We start from the raw sequence: 17,659 nt of genomic DNA, 5'->3' as shown, positions 1-17,659 counted from the left end.
GAGAGATGATATGGAGGCAATGAGAGGGGGTGAAAGGATTACAGCATTAATGAGAATCTAAAAGAAAAATGTGCTCACCCACCATCTTCACCTATCTATTCCATGTCATTCTCTATATTACTTACAAGGTTAATACTATTATGTGATGAAAGTGTTGTGTCTATTTTAGGAACTCAGAGTAAACAGAGAGCTATGTTTACATTTCTTTGGAGACTCTACTTGAACAAAAGCACAAAAGGAAAACTCTCTAGCATCCCATGATGCGCTATGAAATCTGTCCGTCTAATAAATTTTGATATGTTATTTTAGATTTAAATAATTTTAATGCAAAAATTATTAACCATGAATGGGAAATTATGGGTGCTCACACATTGCTTATTTTGTGAAAATTATGTATTGACATTTACATTTTACAAACATCTTCTTACAAAAAAAGTATAGTTGGATAGCTTTGTGAAGCGTAGTTGGTGATATTTATGTTTTATTTTGGAACTGCATTTCTAAAAGTTTTACTGTATTGCTCATTAAAGCTAACCCTCAGTGTTAAATGTGCTGAAGTTACCACTTGAAAATGCTCAAACCAAGATCCTTACCAAAACATTTATTTTCACACATTGATTAATGTTTCTAAAAAGTAGAGGTTGTCTTTTGCAGCCTGCCACAATATCCTATTTCTTAGCTCCTATGCTATTGAACAGTTTTTATCAATAATAATATATTTTAACAACCTACCTTCTTACCAGAGATGATTTAAAGTTGTTAATAGAGATATAGCTAATTTCAAGAGGGGTTTTCAAATGTTGAAATCAGGGCAGAGGAAGGAAGATAAAGCTAACAGTAAGATTCATGTATATAATGAGTCATATTCATTTTGTCATAGTGCAGTCGTAGAGGAAAATTTATCAGATCTATAAATAATACAAAGTTGGGAAGTATAAATCAGAACAAGGATTGAAATACTGGTCTAGAAATAAGAAGTTGAAAGTTAAGCATTGGTATTTAAAAATCAGTCTCAATCAAGTAGTAAATTTGAATGGCCCAGAGCTTAATATGAGCTGAATGTATGCTGCTACTGCTCAAAAGCTAATGCAAATTTAGGCCAGATCATGGAACACAAAGCTCCCACTGTACTCTGCACTGTCCACTCATTATGTACTTATTTCGGTCTTGTTTTTTGAAACATCGAATGTGAAGCTTGTATACCTTTACCATAGCAAGTAATTTTAATTTAAAAATATGTAAGAAAAATTAAGAAAGACTAACATGAAGTAACTTGTGGGGGAAAAAATGAATGCTGAGAAATGCCATACGTATGCTGGAAGTAGACCACAAATTAAGCTCTAAGGTTTAGGAAGTAAGAAAACGACAATCAGTAACCAAGACCCAGGGTGTCTGTAAGTAAAAAAAAAGATCAGTTGCTAGAAAAAGGACTACTCCTTGCTGATACCAAGTCCATAGAAAATGTTATTCCTTGAAACAACATAAAGAGAAAAGAACAAAACAGAAGTTATGTAATCCTCAGAAATATTCTTAAAATAACACAGCAGAGAATTTGATAGGGTTTCTTTTTTAAATCAGATTATTCAATAGAAGCCAGTCATAGATAACCGAAGTGCGATTTAGGAAAAGCATTGCTCCAGGGTGACCACGTAGATACAGTTCAAGTACACAGCTCTCTGATGGTCTGGTTTATTCCAAGAGAAGATTTTTGAGCAAAGGCTACCCAAAGTGTCAGCTCAGGATTGGTACCAGTCTGCAAACCATGTGTTACTCATTCTTGAAGAGATAAGTACAGAAAATGAGAGTAAGCATTTAGCATTTATTATACCAAGACTTTGAGACATTTTACTATATTTTATAAAATATTGGTCCACAGTAGATTGGAAACTTAAAAAAGAACCAAACAAAACCAATCGGTCGTTCACCACAATTAGTTTGAAAAGTTCTGCTTGGAGTATCTAATAATGGATGAGCTGAATATCCTTTAGGAAACCTCCATAACTTTCTTTTCACATGACTTTTAAAAGATGTTAAGAATCAGGATCCAAAATTATACCCCCTAAAATTTCCTATATTGTTGCTAAATACTGGTACCCAAAAAATTTTGAGCATGACCCTATGCCGAACCATGTGTGTTGATAATTAGTTGATTCTTCACGTAGGAATTGAGCTCTCATGAGGAAAAGGCCACCAGACCTCCACTCAGATTAGAGACAAAAGAACACCTGCACATGGCTGTGATCCACCCCCAAAAATAATTTTCCGTGGTCTTAGTAATTTTTGCCTGGAAAATTTTTATATCAGATGCAGCCAAACACCCACCTCAGCCATTAAAAAAAAAAAAAAAAAAAAAGTCATTATACATAGCATACCAAACGTTGAGTAGTAAAACTTCCTGATGTAACCTTCAGGCTAAACTATTTGTAAACCCTAACCTCGATAGATAAATTAGGTGATATGCCTAAGCTATAAACTATAAAGCTATGAAGCTAGAAACAAGGAGTTTTATAACAAATATAGTGACTTTGGCTTTAGAATAATTGTTGTGTAAACTTCTTTCTGGCAATGATAAAATATCAAGATAATTTTTAACAATAATAATGATAACTAGCACTTATTGGACCCTTAGCTATGTACAGCCACATGTTAGTTATTTGTATGCATTCATTCATATAGTCCACAGGATAAACCTATGCAGTAGATTTTATTATTTTCTTCTTTTTACTGATGAGAAAATTGAGGCTCAGAGGACTTAATTAACTTGTCCAGGGTCACTCAGGTAGTACATGGCAAAGCTAGGGCTGTGATGTAGTCATCCTGACCCATAGTCATTCCCTTACCTACCATTCTTCTCTGTCTCCCTGTTTTAAAAAAATGAAATAGTCTGTATTATCTAGAAGTCTGTGTCTCTAGAAGGAAAATAAGCATGTAGTTCATGTAAAAATGTTATCAAGTAATTAAAAGTGTTAAAATAGAGATATACTAGAGTATATTCCTTGTTTTACCCCCACTGGAAACTTTTGTCTGATGTATTTTGAGAATTGAATCCTATTCCAGGCATCGCATTGGAAAAATATTGATAAATTGGAGAATCTCCAGAGGTGGGTTAACAAGCAGGTAAGGGTTCTAAAAACCACATCCTGTGCAGAATGTTTGAAGGACCTAGCTATATTTAACCTACACAAGAGAAGTTTAAGAATACATAAAGCAGCTCTTGATCCATTTGAAGGTTTGACTTGAGAAGAAAAGTTACACTTGTTCTGTGTGGCATCAGAAGGACAAACTAGAATAGGGAACTAGGCATCATAGCAAGCCGACTTTGGCTGAAACTCAGCCTGTCTCTTAGTAGAATTGCCTTTTTAAAAAGTGACTAGCATTTGTTGAGAGCATACTAAGAGTTTTGCTATATAATCTCATATGACCCCTATGACAGTCCAATGAGAATGTATCTGCATTTGCACATTGAAAAACTAAGGCTTGGAAAGCTTAAGAAAATAGTATGTGATAGAGCCAGGATTGGAACCCAAATCCATGGACCTCAGCAGAACCAGACAGGACCCTCTTGTGCAGGGCTGTCCAGCAGGACCTAACTCCCCTTTTATTAAAGAAGCTCAAGCAGAGATGAGCTAGTGTCAAGAATGATATGAAATGAACTCTTCATTGAAAAGGAGGCTGTACTACAGGGCTTCTTAAATCTCTTCCAATTCTTATTTTTGATTCTTCAAATAATCATATTTATTAGAAAATATAACTCACATTTTAAATACATTTTAGCATTGAAGTTACTATTGAAGCTATTGTTAGTAGGGCTTAAGTTGACTTCCTCACTGCTTTCATTTTAATTCTTAAAAAGAACAGGAGGTGGAGAGTTTTATTTTCATACTTAGTAGACATCACATCTCATCACATCTCATCATTCAACAATTAGGCATTCATTCATCCAAAAAAGGTTTAATGGGCATCTTTGCAACCTGTGCTTTGATGGGTGCAAGGGATAAATGGCAAACAAGCCTCAGAGGCTTCTGCCTTACTGGAGCTTATAGTCTGTAACCTTTAAATTATAAATTAGCGAACTGTAACTATAACTTAAAACTCAAAGGAAACATTAGGTTTGTAGGAAAATATTCCATTTAGCTCAGTGCTTTCAAAATTTTCTACCAAAGTGTCCCTAACAGCCAAGGAGAATAAATGCCTTGTACCCCACAGAGTCTAGCGAAGCAGCTTGAGGGAAGCCTCTGCAAGCCAAGGCTACTTTGACAGTGCATGGCTTTTCCTAGCAAGTCACACAAATGTGTTTTTCTCTGTTTTAGTATAAAAATAATGTTTTATCATACCCACTGTCACTAAAATTGAAACTCCAAGATACTTTGATACCCACTACAGTGTTTATCCTGGGGGTATATACATTCCAGTTTAATAAGCCAATGCTTATAGAATATCTTATATTTAAAATTTTCCTCCCATTAGGGAAAAACTATTTTCAAGAAAGCCCTATGGGTACAGGAATTTTTATTAATCAAAGATAGATATTGATAATTGTTAAGTCATAAGGAACATTTTACTTATTTTTCTGTAATGTTTCTCCTACAGATTGTTGAATAAAGTAAAATATAGAAAATGATATAGGTTGGTGAAACGGAATAAGAAAAAACATACTTGAAAGAGTAGAATGTAATTACTTTTGGTACTTGAGAATTATTTGAAGTTACAAAGGTTGGCAGAAATATTATACACATATGCCGCGAAGATTCCATGATTGGTTAGCAGAACATGTACCTGAGACTAAGTTACTAGCGTTCATCACATTTATATAGGTTTTGAAGCTAAAAGGATGATTCTAAATAAAATTCTCTCACAAGCATGCATGGCAGTCTTCTTTTTAAAATCTATATCGCTTGTTTTAGGGAAATGAGGATACATAAAAATTTATATGTAATAATTCAGTGAATATAATTTTTTTGTTTGTTTAGGAGAGAAGCCATATGAATGCCCAAACTGCAAGAAACGCTTTTCCCATTCTGGCTCCTATAGCTCACACATAAGCAGTAAGAAATGTATCAGCTTGATACCTGTGAATGGGCGACCAAGAACAGGACTCAAGACATCTCAGTGTTCTTCACCGTCTCTTTCAGCATCACCAGGCAGTCCCACACGACCACAGATACGGCAAAAGATAGAGAATAAACCCCTTCAGGAACAGCTTTCTGTTAACCAAATTAAAACTGAACCTGTGGATTATGAATTCAAACCCATAGTGGTTGCTTCAGGAATCAACTGTTCAACCCCTTTACAAAATGGGGTTTTCACTGGTGGTGGCCCATTACAGGCAACCAGTTCTCCTCAGGGCGTGGTGCAAGCTGTTGTTCTGCCAACAGTTGGTTTGGTGTCTCCCATAAGTATCAATTTAAGTGATATTCAGAATGTACTTAAAGTGGCAGTAGATGGTAATGTAATACGACAAGTGTTGGAGAATAATCAAGCCAATCTTGCATCCAAAGAACAAGAAACAATCAATGCTTCACCCATACAACAAGGTGGCCATTCTGTTATTTCAGCCATCAGTCTTCCTTTGGTTGATCAAGATGGAACAACCAAAATTATCATCAACTATAGTCTTGAGCAGCCTAGCCAACTTCAAGTTGTTCCTCAAAATTTAAAAAAAGAAAATCCAGTTGCTACAAACAGTTGTAAAAGTGAAAAGTTACCAGAAGATCTTACTGTTAAGTCTGAGAAGGACAAAAGCTTTGAAGGGGGGGTGAATGATAGCACTTGTCTTCTGTGTGATGATTGTCCAGGAGATATTAATGCACTTCCAGAATTAAAGCACTATGACCTAAAGCAGCCTACTCAGCCTCCTCCACTCCCTGCAGCAGAAGCTGAGAAACCTGAGTCCTCTGTTTCATCAGCTACTGGAGATGGCAATTTATCTCCCAGTCAGCCACCTTTAAAGAACCTCTTGTCTCTCCTAAAAGCATATTATGCTTTGAATGCACAACCAAGTGCAGAAGAGCTCTCAAAAATTGCTGATTCAGTAAACCTACCACTGGATGTAGTAAAAAAGTGGTTTGAAAAGATGCAAGCTGGACAGATTTCAGTGCAGTCTTCTGAACCATCTTCTCCTGAACCAGGCAAAGTAAATATCCCTTCCAAGAACAATGATCAGTCTCAATCTGCAAATGCAAATGAACCCCAGGACAGCACAGTAAACCTACAAAGTCCTTTGAAGATGACTAACTCCCCAGTTTTACCAGTGGGATCAACCACCAATGGTTCCAGAAGTAGTACACCATCCCCATCACCTCTAAACCTTTCCTCATCCAGAAATACACAGGGTTACTTGTACACAGCTGAGGGTGCACAAGAAGAGCCACAAGTAGAACCTCTTGATCTTTCACTACCAAAGCAACAGGGAGAATTATTAGAAAGGTCAACTATCACTAGTGTTTACCAGAACAGTGTTTATTCTGTCCAGGAAGAACCCTTGAACTTGTCTTGCGCAAAAAAGGAGCCACAAAAGGACAGTTGTGTTACAGACTCAGAACCAGTTGTAAATGTAATCCCACCAAGTGCCAACCCCATAAATATCGCTATACCTACAGTCACTGCCCAGTTACCCACAATCGTGGCCATTGCTGACCAGAACAGTGTTCCATGCTTACGAGCACTAGCTGCCAATAAGCAAACGATTCTGATTCCCCAGGTGGCATACACATACTCAACTACAGTCAGCCCTGCAGTCCAAGAACCACCCTTGAAAGTGATCCAGCCAAATGGAAATCAGGTAAAAACCCCCAATCCTGAACCTGGCTAGTAAAATGCTATTTGATTAATTTCAATTAAGTTTGTCTAATAAATATCCGTCCTGTAGAGCCAACTAGGTCATTTTTAAAAGGATCAATGTCTGCTTTAACTTTTCTGGCGTGATGTCTTCAGTTGGTTGTTTGCTAATCCAGGGTATTGTTACCAGCTTGAAGTTTGAAATGCTATGCTATTGTGAAAGATGATTTATAAGTCTCAGCTAAAAACCTGTTTGAAGTTAGAAATAAAAAAACAAAATTGAAATACTCACTAATTGGGTTTCTGTTTGTATAGCTAAATTCCTGAATTAGTAATAGTTTCTGCCTTGATTATGGTCATTAATAAATGAAAATATGTTCCCATTCACAGGTTCATACCAGGCAAACTTATCTATCACTTTTATATACTAATACACCTGTTTATAAAAGATTTTAATTAAACAGGAATGAAGTATACAAAGAACGCATCTTGTGAATTTACTGATCATTTTATGAACTGTGCATAAACAGTGTTCAGTCATAATGTATATGAGGAAGTGTGGCTGTGAACCTAAAAATATGTATGCATTTTCCTCCTTAACTATCACTAATGTTTACGAGAACAGTGTTTATTCTGTCCAGGAAGAACCCTTGAACTGGTCTTACCCCAAAACCCACAATAGTTTTGGATAGAGCTATTGTATGCCTCATTGTCCAGACTTTTTCCATGTCACTGATGTTGATGTTTTCCCATTTTTTCCATCAATTTCTGATGGAATCAAATGAATACTAGAGACAAATTTGATATTTTATGCAAATATTTTCTGTAAGTATAATAATTTCAATATCCTGCTCAAACGTGTATTTGCTGGTTTTCCCTTAAATATTGCTACTGATTGGGTTTCCTGTATTTGTGATAACTCTTGAAAAAAATTTCTTACATGATCATTGAATTCCTCTAAATTTTTAGTGTACAGAACACTTTGAATGCCTTTGAATAGAAAAAGAGCCATCCTTCGCATTTCATATAGAATCACATGTCACATGACTAGATCAAATAGCAGTGAGAGTCAAGTTACTTCAGCACCGGGGCCACTCACAAGTCACAGGAACAAATGGCTGCACTTCTCTTGCCTCATAAAGCCATAGGAAATATTGTGAAAAACCTTCAACTTTTAGAAAATTTGTGGGTTTGAGGCAATGGCATGGAACACTCTAGATAAGGTAGAAAGATCTTAGGGGACCCAGTTCCACAACAGGCTCCTTGCAGGGTTATTCGGCTTACATAAGAACGTGCTGCCCAAAATCATCTCCATGAGACTGCCTGGAGTTTCTTTTTATCGCCCTGGAATTCTAAAGGTTCATTTTGACTAGCAATTATTTCTGTTAAAAAGACCCTCCTGCATTGTTTTTCCATCTTGCTCCTTAGACAAGTGGTAGAGCACACCTCTCTTTTCAAAGAGACCGTGGAGGTTAAAGAACCCTGAAGTTCTGGAGGATACAATTGAAAGACCAGGTTTTAAAACTAGAATGTTAACTTTTGCTTAGTGAAACCCAGAATGAAAAAATGAAGGCAACTGATGCGGTTAGTAATGAGTGATTAATTAGCAAACTAATAAGTTAAAACCTGCAAATTTCTCGTAAAGTAATGATTTACATGAAACCAGATAAACTCTGTTACTATATATTTTACATGTTTTCTTTCGGGTGTCCTTGCTTTCTTTCCAGTACCAGTTGAGTATATGTCTTTGCTATAGTTTTGACCGTGTTATCCCCAACCTCACTCTTGTCCTTGTCACCTCCACCTGTGATCTGGCCCCACCCTTGGGGCGCATGTGCAGTGAGGATCAGTGTACTTGCTTTGGTCAAGTCCTTGAAAGTATAAAAGTATAAGTTAAAGTAGTTCTTTATCTCATACTTTTATGTATATCTCTTGTTTATCTTTTAATGTTAAATTAAATTTTCTCACACCTTTCTTCCTCTAGGATGAAAGACAAGATACTAGCTCAGAAGGAGTATCAAATGTAGAGGATCAGAATGACTCTGATTCTACACCACCCAAAAAGAAAATGCGGAAGACAGAAAATGGAATGTATGCTTGTGACTTGTGTGATAAGATATTCCAAAAGAGTAGTTCATTATTGAGACATAAATATGAACACACAGGTATGTCAGTGAACACAAACATATTCAAAAGTGTCCATGATATGATATACTGGAAGATGCAAAATTAAAAACTAAAGTTTTAGAATTTTCTTTCTTCTTCTTTTTTTTTTTTTTTATTTTTTTATTTTATTTTGAGACAAGGTCTGGCTCTAGTCACCCAGGCTGGAGTGCAGTGGCACGCAGTCTTGATCTTGGCTCACTGCAACCTCCGTCTCCTAGGCTCAAGCCATCCTTTCATCTCAGCCTCCTCAGTAGCTGGGACTATAGGCACATACGACTGCACCCGGCCAATTTTTATATAGACAGGTTTTGCCATGTTGTCCAGGCTAGTCTTGAACTAGTGAGCTCAAGCCGTCTACCCACCTCAGCCTCCCAAAGTGCTGGGATTACAGGCATGAGCCACCACGCTCAACCCAGAGTTAATTTTCTTATTTTTTACTTCTCTGATCTGGCCATTTTCACCTGTTTGCCCACTTCTACCTAGTACTTAAGGTCTGGGCCTTTTGGTTTTTTGCTTCATCTGTTTTTTGTTGTTGTTTTTTTTTTCCATGACTTAATTCCTTTAAGCTGACACAGCATTTATTATGTCCACATTCATTTAATGCAAACTTATGCTATATTAATAAAAACAGTACATAGTACCCATTAATAAAAAATATGAGACCAGTGGGCTAAAGTCATAGGAAGACAGGATCTGGCTTCATAAAAGAAAAAGCTGCTTCTTCATAAGTGTGCAGCAAGCTGTCCTGGCAAGTCAAGATCTTTTGTTTTAAGGAAGAAGTTCTGCCTAAGAGGTTGGACTAGAAGATTCTAAGATCCTGTAATTCTGAGATCCCGTAATTCTGCCACAAAATATGCCTCCTTAGATTGACTCAGGGATGGCAACTATAGCACACAGGCCAAAGGTGAGCATACCCATGTTTTTCTAAGGCCTGTGAGGTAAGAATGGTCGTTTTTGGTTTTGTTTTTACGTTTTTAAATGATTGAAAAAGATGAAAAGAGTATTTATGACTGACGAAAATTATGTGAAAGTCAAATATCAGCGTCCCTAAATAAAATGAGTTGGAAGACAGCATCGCCCATTCATTTACATTTTGTCTATGTCACCTTTCATGCTGTTCTACAATGGCAGGATTGAGAAGCTGCTACACAGACCATTTGGCCTGCAAAGCCTTTTAATACTCACTACCCTTTACGGAAAATAGTTGCCAACTCCCGGCCTATTTCATTCCTTCCATCAGTGAAGTACTGATAAATTTTAACACCTGGTTCTCTGAAGGGTGAGGAAGCCCTGATTTGTGGTGTTTGCAGCTTTTTGCGGCATAAATACTCCGATCATGGTGGATTTCAAACTTGAATGTGATATCAGTCAGCTTGCAGAATTCCTGAAAATTTAGCAGTAGACTCTCCAGCCAGTACAAACTGGCTCCAGCACAGTCCTGTGTCTCTCTAACATGGGTTGCTGTAGAAGGGGCTGGATTCATCCTGAGCTCTTTAATCCCCTACCTGCTCTTCCCTGCCCCCACTACCAGCCATTATGACTACAGTATCCATATTTATCTTTCATATTCTTAAACGATTTCAGTGTATTTTTTACTCTTGTGAGAAAAGATAAAATTGTTTTTTCCTTCTTCAATCTGTGGATTCATACAGTGACACTTGGGAGGTTCTTGGAGCTAAAAACTAGTGTTACATAACAGAAAGTCACACCTCTCAAAACCAGCCCCTTGTAACTCAGTCCTCTGGTTCTCAGAGATCTAAGAAAAGTTAGAAAATCCCCTTCCTCTTCAGGCAAAGTTAAATATTAGCAATTATCAAAGTGAAAAATATATATGAAAAACTACACTGTTTCTAAAATTAAAAATCATTTCTGCATTTGTTAGTGTTACCTGCTTGATAGCTCTGACATTGGACATTCTCGATCCTGACTGTGATCTGTTGTTGCCAGTCCTTTTCGTGTCTGCGCAGCAACACTCCTCTAGCCCATGCGTTCTCAGGAGGGGCAATATTGCCCTCACGGGCCAAAACTTGTTTCTTAGGGGGCAAAAAAATCGGAGATACTACAATGGCTGTGGTTTTCTAAAGAAGCTCAGCATATACAATGTATATTTATGAGTTTTATCATATATAAAAAGTATATAGTAAACATTAAAATTTCATTGGGGGCAGAGCTTGTGACTAGGAAAAAAAAAAAAATGACTTTTTAGGGACCTTACTGGTAGTGATAATGAAGAACACAAGGTGAGCAGCACGTCTGTCCCTGCCTGCCCTCACCGTGCTCACTCACTACCAGACATCTACTCCCAGCTGCACTTGGCCCATTTTCCACCTCGCCGTCATGATGCTTGTATTTTTGGCATTTCAATCTCATGTAGCTCCCATTGAGCTAATCAACTGCACAGCAGAGTGTAGAGCACTACTTTTTTAATGCAAAGAACAAATTGCAGTATTATATTACAAAGAGTTTGGGACCTGGAAATGTTTTAAAAATGAAACTAACAACCCTCCCCTTTCTACAACCTGAAGTACCCCAAAAACCATATAAGGATTTTATTTGCTGAATACCACCATTTTATTTAACAGAATTCTTATTTTGCAGGTAAAAGACCTCATGAGTGTGGAATCTGTAAAAAGGCATTTAAACACAAACATCATTTGATTGAACACATGCGATTACATTCTGGAGAAAAGCCCTATCAATGTGACAAATGTGGAAAGCGCTTCTCACACTCTGGGTCTTATTCTCAACACATGAATCATCGCTACTCCTACTGTAAGAGAGAAGCGGAAGAACGTGACAGCACAGAGCAGGAAGAGGCAGGGCCTGAAATCCTCTCGAATGAGCATGTGGGTGCCAGGGCATCTCCCTCACAGGGCGACTCGGATGAGAGAGAGAGTTTGACAAGGGAAGACGATGAAGACAGTGAAAAAGAGGAAGAGGAGGAGGATAAAGAGATGGAAGAATTGCAGGAAGAAAAAGAATGTGAAAAACCACAAGGGGATGAGGAAGAGGAGGAGGAGGAAGAAGAAGTGGAAGAAGAAGAGGTAGAAGATGCAGAGAATGAGGGAGAAGCAGCAAAACCTGAAGGTCTGATGAAGGATGACAGGGCTGAAAGTCAAGCAAGCAGCTTAGGACAAAAAGTAAGCGAGAGTAGTGAGCAAGTGTCTGAAGAAAAGACAAATGAAGCCTGATCGTTTTTCTAGAAGGAAAATAAATTCTAATTGATAATGAATTTTGTTCAATATTATCCTTGCTTTTCATGGAAACACAGTAACCTGTATGCTGTGATTCCTGTTCACTACTGTGTAAAGTAAAAACTAAAAAAATACAAAATACAAAAAAAACACACACACACACACACACACACACACAAAATAAATCCGGGTGTGCCTGAACCTCAGACCTAGTAATTTTTCATGCAGTTTTCAAAGTTAGGAACAAGTTTGTAACATGCAGCAGATTAGAAAACCTTAATGACTCAGAGAGCAACGATATAAGAGGTTAAAGGAAGCTGATTAATTAGATATGCATCTGGCATTGTTTTATCTTATCAGTATTAATTATCACTCTTATGTTGGTTTATTCTTAAGCTGTACAATTGGGAGAAATTTTATAATTTTTTATTGGTAAACATATGCTAAATCCGCTTCAGTATTTTATTATGTTTTTTAAAATGTGAGAACTTCTGCACTACAAAATTCCCTTCACAGAGAAGTATAATGTAGTTCCAACCCGTGCTAACTACCTTTTATAAATTCAATCTAGAAGGTAGTAATTTCTAATATTTAGATGTCTTAGTAGAGCGTATTATCATTTAAAGTGTATTGTTAGCCTTAAGAAAGCAGCTGATAGAAGAACTGAAGTTTCTTACTCATGTGGTTTAAAATGGAGTTCAAAAGATTGCCATTGAGTTCTGATTGCAGGGACTAACAGTGTTAATCTGGTAAGGACAGCAAAATCGTCAGAATCAGTGTTTGTGATTGTGTTTGAATATGTGGTAACATATGAAGGATATGACATGAAGCTTTGTATCTCCTTTGGCCTTAAGCAAGACCTGTGTGCTGTAAGTGCCATTTCTCAGTATTTTCAAGGCTCTAACCCGCCTTCATCCAATGTGTGGCCTACAATAACTAGCATTTGTTGATTTGTTTGTTGTATCAAAATTCCCAAATAAAACTTAAAACCACTGACTCTGTCAGAGAAACTGAAACACTGGGATATTTCATCCCTTCAGTTCCTCAGTATTGATTTTATGTTAATTGACTTTCAGAATTTCTCTACAGAAACGAAAGGGAAATTTTCTAATCTGCTTTATCCATGTACTTGCATTTCAGACATGGACATGCCATTGTTATTTGACTCATAACTGTTTCCAAATGTTAGTTATTATGGACCCAATTTATTAACAACATTAGCTGATTTTTACCTATCAGTATTATTTTATTTCTTTTAGTTTATAGATCTGTGCAACATTTTTGTACTGTATGTCTTCAAACCTGGCAGTATTAATACCCTTCTTACTGACATATGTACTTTTAGTTTTAGAAAACTTTTATATTTATGTGTCTTATTTTTATATTTCTTTATTTATTACACAGTGTAGTGTATAATACTGTAGTTTGTATTAATACAATAATATATTTTAGTATGAAAATTTGGAAAGTTGATAAGATTTAAAGTAGAGATGCAATTGGTTCTCCTGCATTGAGATTTGATTTAACAGTGTTATGTTAACATTTATACTTGCCTTGGACTGTAGAACAGAACTTAAATGGGAATGTATTAGTTTTACAACTACAATCAAGTCATTTTACCTTTACCCAGTTTTTAATATAAAACTTAAATTTTGAAATTCACTGTGTGACTAATAGCATGATGCTCTGCAGTTTTATTAAGAAATTAGCCTAACCATAAAACTCTCATTTCCTTAGTAAGCCAAATTAGGATTACCTTCTATAAACAGTGTTGGGAACAATGTTTAACATTTTGTGCCAATTTGTTCCTGTATTCATGTATGTAAGTTACAGATCTGACTCTTCATTTTTAAGTTCCTTGTTACATCATGGTCATTTTCTAGTTTTTTACCAGACTCCCCCCATCTCACAATAAAATGCATCAACAAGCCTGAACTGCTGTCATTCTTTTCATCATTATCAGTATTTTCTTTGGAAAATTGTGAAATGGGGTACGTTGTCATCCTGCATTTGATTCATCTTGAGCTGAATTTGGGTAACACAATGTTTTAGACAGTCTCCACTAAATTATGGATTTTTCTTGTGGCTAAATGTTTCTGGAGAGGTCAGAGTTGACAAAACCTCTTCACAGGTTGCTCCTTCTTCCTGAAATCCTTAATCCTCCACATCTCATGCTTCAGGTCATTTCAGGGAAGCTTGGGTTTAGATGCCTTTAGGACTCTCTCGGCTCCTGCACTTCTGTCATCATACCTCTGATACTATTATTTCTATTCCTTCCCCACTAGGAACAGGAACCACGTTTGTCACAGTCACTCTCATTCCTCACTGCCTAACAGGGTGCCTGGCACAAGTTGGGACAACAGATATTTGTTGAATAAAAATATAATTTACATGTTTTGGGGGCTCAGCTATGTTCTCACTTTTTTTGCTTCTAATTCCAGAATATATATGTTAAATGATCCTAATAATTTTCTTATAAGTCTTATTAAACATTAGTCATAATAGACATAATAAATTATGCCTTCTTTTTCTATTGCCTTACTATTTTGATTTTTTGAAAGTGTATTTCTAAGTGTCTTCCTGGTGCTTAACCTCATGGTATATGGCACAGGTATTTGCTGGCTTGTGGACATGACTACCTCCAATAGGAGTGATAGGACCAATCCTAGTCGGATCTCCTTTTGTAGAATTCACTTCCTTTTCTAGGACCCCACATTCCTAGGTGCTTGTTACCATGTTGCCTGATTTCTCCTGTCACTGAGAGCAGCTACCAACAAACAGATTCACTGAAAAGGATTAGGAACTAAGAATAAACTCTTAGGAGGCATCCACGCTGTAATATAAAGCTCAGTGAGGGCAGTGCTTGATATGTATGGATAAATGGCTAATAAAGGAATTTACGCATTACCAGAAGTTTTCAGAAGGAAAATGTATGTGGACCTTTCCCAGTATTCCCTCATATGACACACAACAAAAATATTAGCAGGGCCATATATTATTTATTCATGCCATGCACAGGTATTTCACTACTATCAAAATGTTCACAAAAGCCTCATAAAAAATACAAATAAAGACCATGTGCCCATGAACACATGCATCTTAAGTAGCAGAATGAGGATATGAACATAGGCTTATCTGACTCCAAAATCCATCATCTTTTTTTTATTTTTTTTGAGACAGGGTCTTGCTCTATTGCCTGGACTGAAGTGCAGTGGTGTGAACATGGCTCACTGCAGCCTCAAACCTCCTGGGCTCAAGTGATTCTCCCACCTCAGCCTCCTGAATAGCTAGGACAACAGGCATACACCCTGTCTTTGTTTGTTTGTTTGTTTGTTTGTTTGTTGGAGAGTTAGGGAGTCTCACTGTTTCCCAGGCTGGTCTTGAACTCCTGGGCTGGAGGAATCTTCCTACCTAGGCCTCCCAAAGTACTGGGATTATAGGCGTGAGCCACCATGTTCAGCCTGAAATTCATGCTCTTATCTAGCCTGGATCACATCCCGAATGAGAATAGTTGACAGTATCTCAAGCTTCGCCTTGAAGCATATGACTAGAAAATATAAGACCAATATACATTTCATAGCCTGGTAGAAAAGAATGGATGGGGAATGAGATTTTTCAAATCTGTGCAAACTTAAAAAGAACTTTGAAAAGGATACTATTAAAGTGCAGTGATTATGTTGACATGAAAATGTAGCCTTAGAACAGATTTCATCTCTTCCTATCAGTGGGAGAATATATTAGGACATTCAATATGTGAACATTGTCCTCTGCTCTAGTTCACATTCTATTCAACAATAGCAGAATACACACCTTTTTCCTAACACATGGTACATTCATGAAGAGGGACCATACTATGGGCCATAAGTCAACTCTCAGATGTAAAAGAATTGCAAATAAAGTATTTTATTTGATTACAAAAGAATTAAATTAGAAATCAGTAAATCAAATGTATCTCAAAAATCCCCCAAATTACTGGAAAGTTGACAATACATTAGCCCAGATGTGGTTAAAACTAAATTATAAAATATGAGCTAAAGGTGAATACAACATATCAAAACTTGTAGCTTGCAGCAAAAGCAGTGAATATAAGAAAATGTATAGTATTAAATGCTTATATTAGAAAAAATAAAGGATTGAATCTTAGCTTCCATCTTAAGAAATTAAAACAAAATTAAACCCAAACCAAGCAGGAAAGAGGAAATAATAACAATGGCACGGAAAACAAAATAGAGTAAATCAATGAAATCAGAATCTATTTTTTAAAAGATTACTAAAATTGATAAACCTCTACCAAGATAGATCAAGGAAAGGAGAAAAGAGATACAAATTACTAACACCAGGACTGAGAGAGGCACATCATTACAGAGCCTATAAGGAAATATGAACTTTATGCCAGTAAATTTGTCAACTTAGATGAAAATGACATATTTCTTGACTGAAAATGACATATTTCTTGACTACCAACATGCACTCAAGAAGAAATAGATAACCTAAATTTCTATTTTCAATGGAAATTACATTTCTAGTTAAAAATCTTCCCAAAAAGAAAATTCCCAGCCCAAACAATTTCACTGGTGAATTCTACCAAACATTTAAGGAAGATAACTGTACCCATTCTACACAAACTCATCTATAAAATTGAAGAGGAGAAAACACTTCCCTCTTCAGCCTGTAAAGCCAGCGTTAACCTGATACCAAAACCAGACAATGATGTTACAAGAAACAAATCTACACATTGATGTTGCTCATAAACACGGATACAAAAATTATTAACAAAATTTAGGAAATCAATTTGAACCATGTATCAAAAGGAAAATACATCACGACCCAGTGAGATTTATCCTAGGAGTGCAAGCTTTTTAAGCATTCAAAAATCAGTTACAGATGCTTCTTCCCAGGGGTTACAGCCAATAAACCCATCACAAGTTTAAAATACCATGTCAAAGATGCATTTAGTATACCTACTGAACGTCATAGCCTAGCCTAACCTAACTTAAACATGCTGAAAACACTTAATTAGCCCACAGTTGGGCAAAAACATTGCACATAAATCCTATTTTATAAAGAAGTGTTGAATGCTGGCAACACAGTACACTGTGGAGTATCAGTTGTTTACCCTCGTGATGACGTGGCTGACTGGGAGCTGTGGCTCACTGCTGCTTTGCAACATCACAAGAGTATTGTACTGCATATTGCTAGCCCAAAAATACATCAGAATTATGGTTGATCAAAAAATATTTTGATCAAAATATGGTTGCTATTGAATGTGTATTGCTTTTGCACCATCATAAAGTTGAAAGATTATAAAGTCAAGTCATCATAAGGCAGGGGCCATTTGTAGTGTAATTCACTGTATTTACTGCATAAAAAGAAAAAACAATCATCTCAATAGGTGTGGAAGGAGCATCTGACAAAATTCAACACCAAGCCATAAATGTTCTCAGCAATCCAGAAATAGAAGGGAGTTTTCTCAACCTAATAAAGAGCATCAACAAAAAACCTATAGTTAACATCATACTCAG

General features: G+C 36.5%; 1 protein-coding gene across 4 annotated transcripts in view; it reads left to right on the top strand.

Annotated features, from left to right (window-relative positions):
- Nucleotides 1-14,678, top strand: part of ZEB1 (zinc finger E-box binding homeobox 1) — a 189,024-nt gene extending 174,346 nt beyond the window's left edge. For all 4 annotated transcript variants that reach the window (XM_011977310.1, XM_011977311.1, XM_011977309.1 and 1 more), the window contains 3 exons: nucleotides 4,971-6,781; nucleotides 8,762-8,942; nucleotides 11,542-14,678. In XM_011977310.1, the coding sequence (XP_011832700.1) occupies nucleotides 4,971-6,781; nucleotides 8,762-8,942; nucleotides 11,542-12,134 (2,585 nt within the window). In that variant the 3' untranslated portion in view covers nucleotides 12,135-14,678. The remainder of the gene's footprint in view (nucleotides 1-4,970; nucleotides 6,782-8,761; nucleotides 8,943-11,541) is intronic.
- Nucleotides 14,679-17,659: the final 2,981 nt, after the last annotated feature.

This window comes from Mandrillus leucophaeus, unplaced genomic scaffold, assembly GCF_000951045.1.
Source record: "Mandrillus leucophaeus isolate KB7577 unplaced genomic scaffold, Mleu.le_1.0 Scaffold178, whole genome shotgun sequence".
Classification (NCBI taxonomy): Eukaryota; Metazoa; Chordata; class Mammalia; order Primates; family Cercopithecidae; genus Mandrillus; species Mandrillus leucophaeus.
The sequence above is the reverse complement of the archived record's forward strand: the minus strand, read 5'-3'. Positions and strand labels throughout refer to the sequence as shown.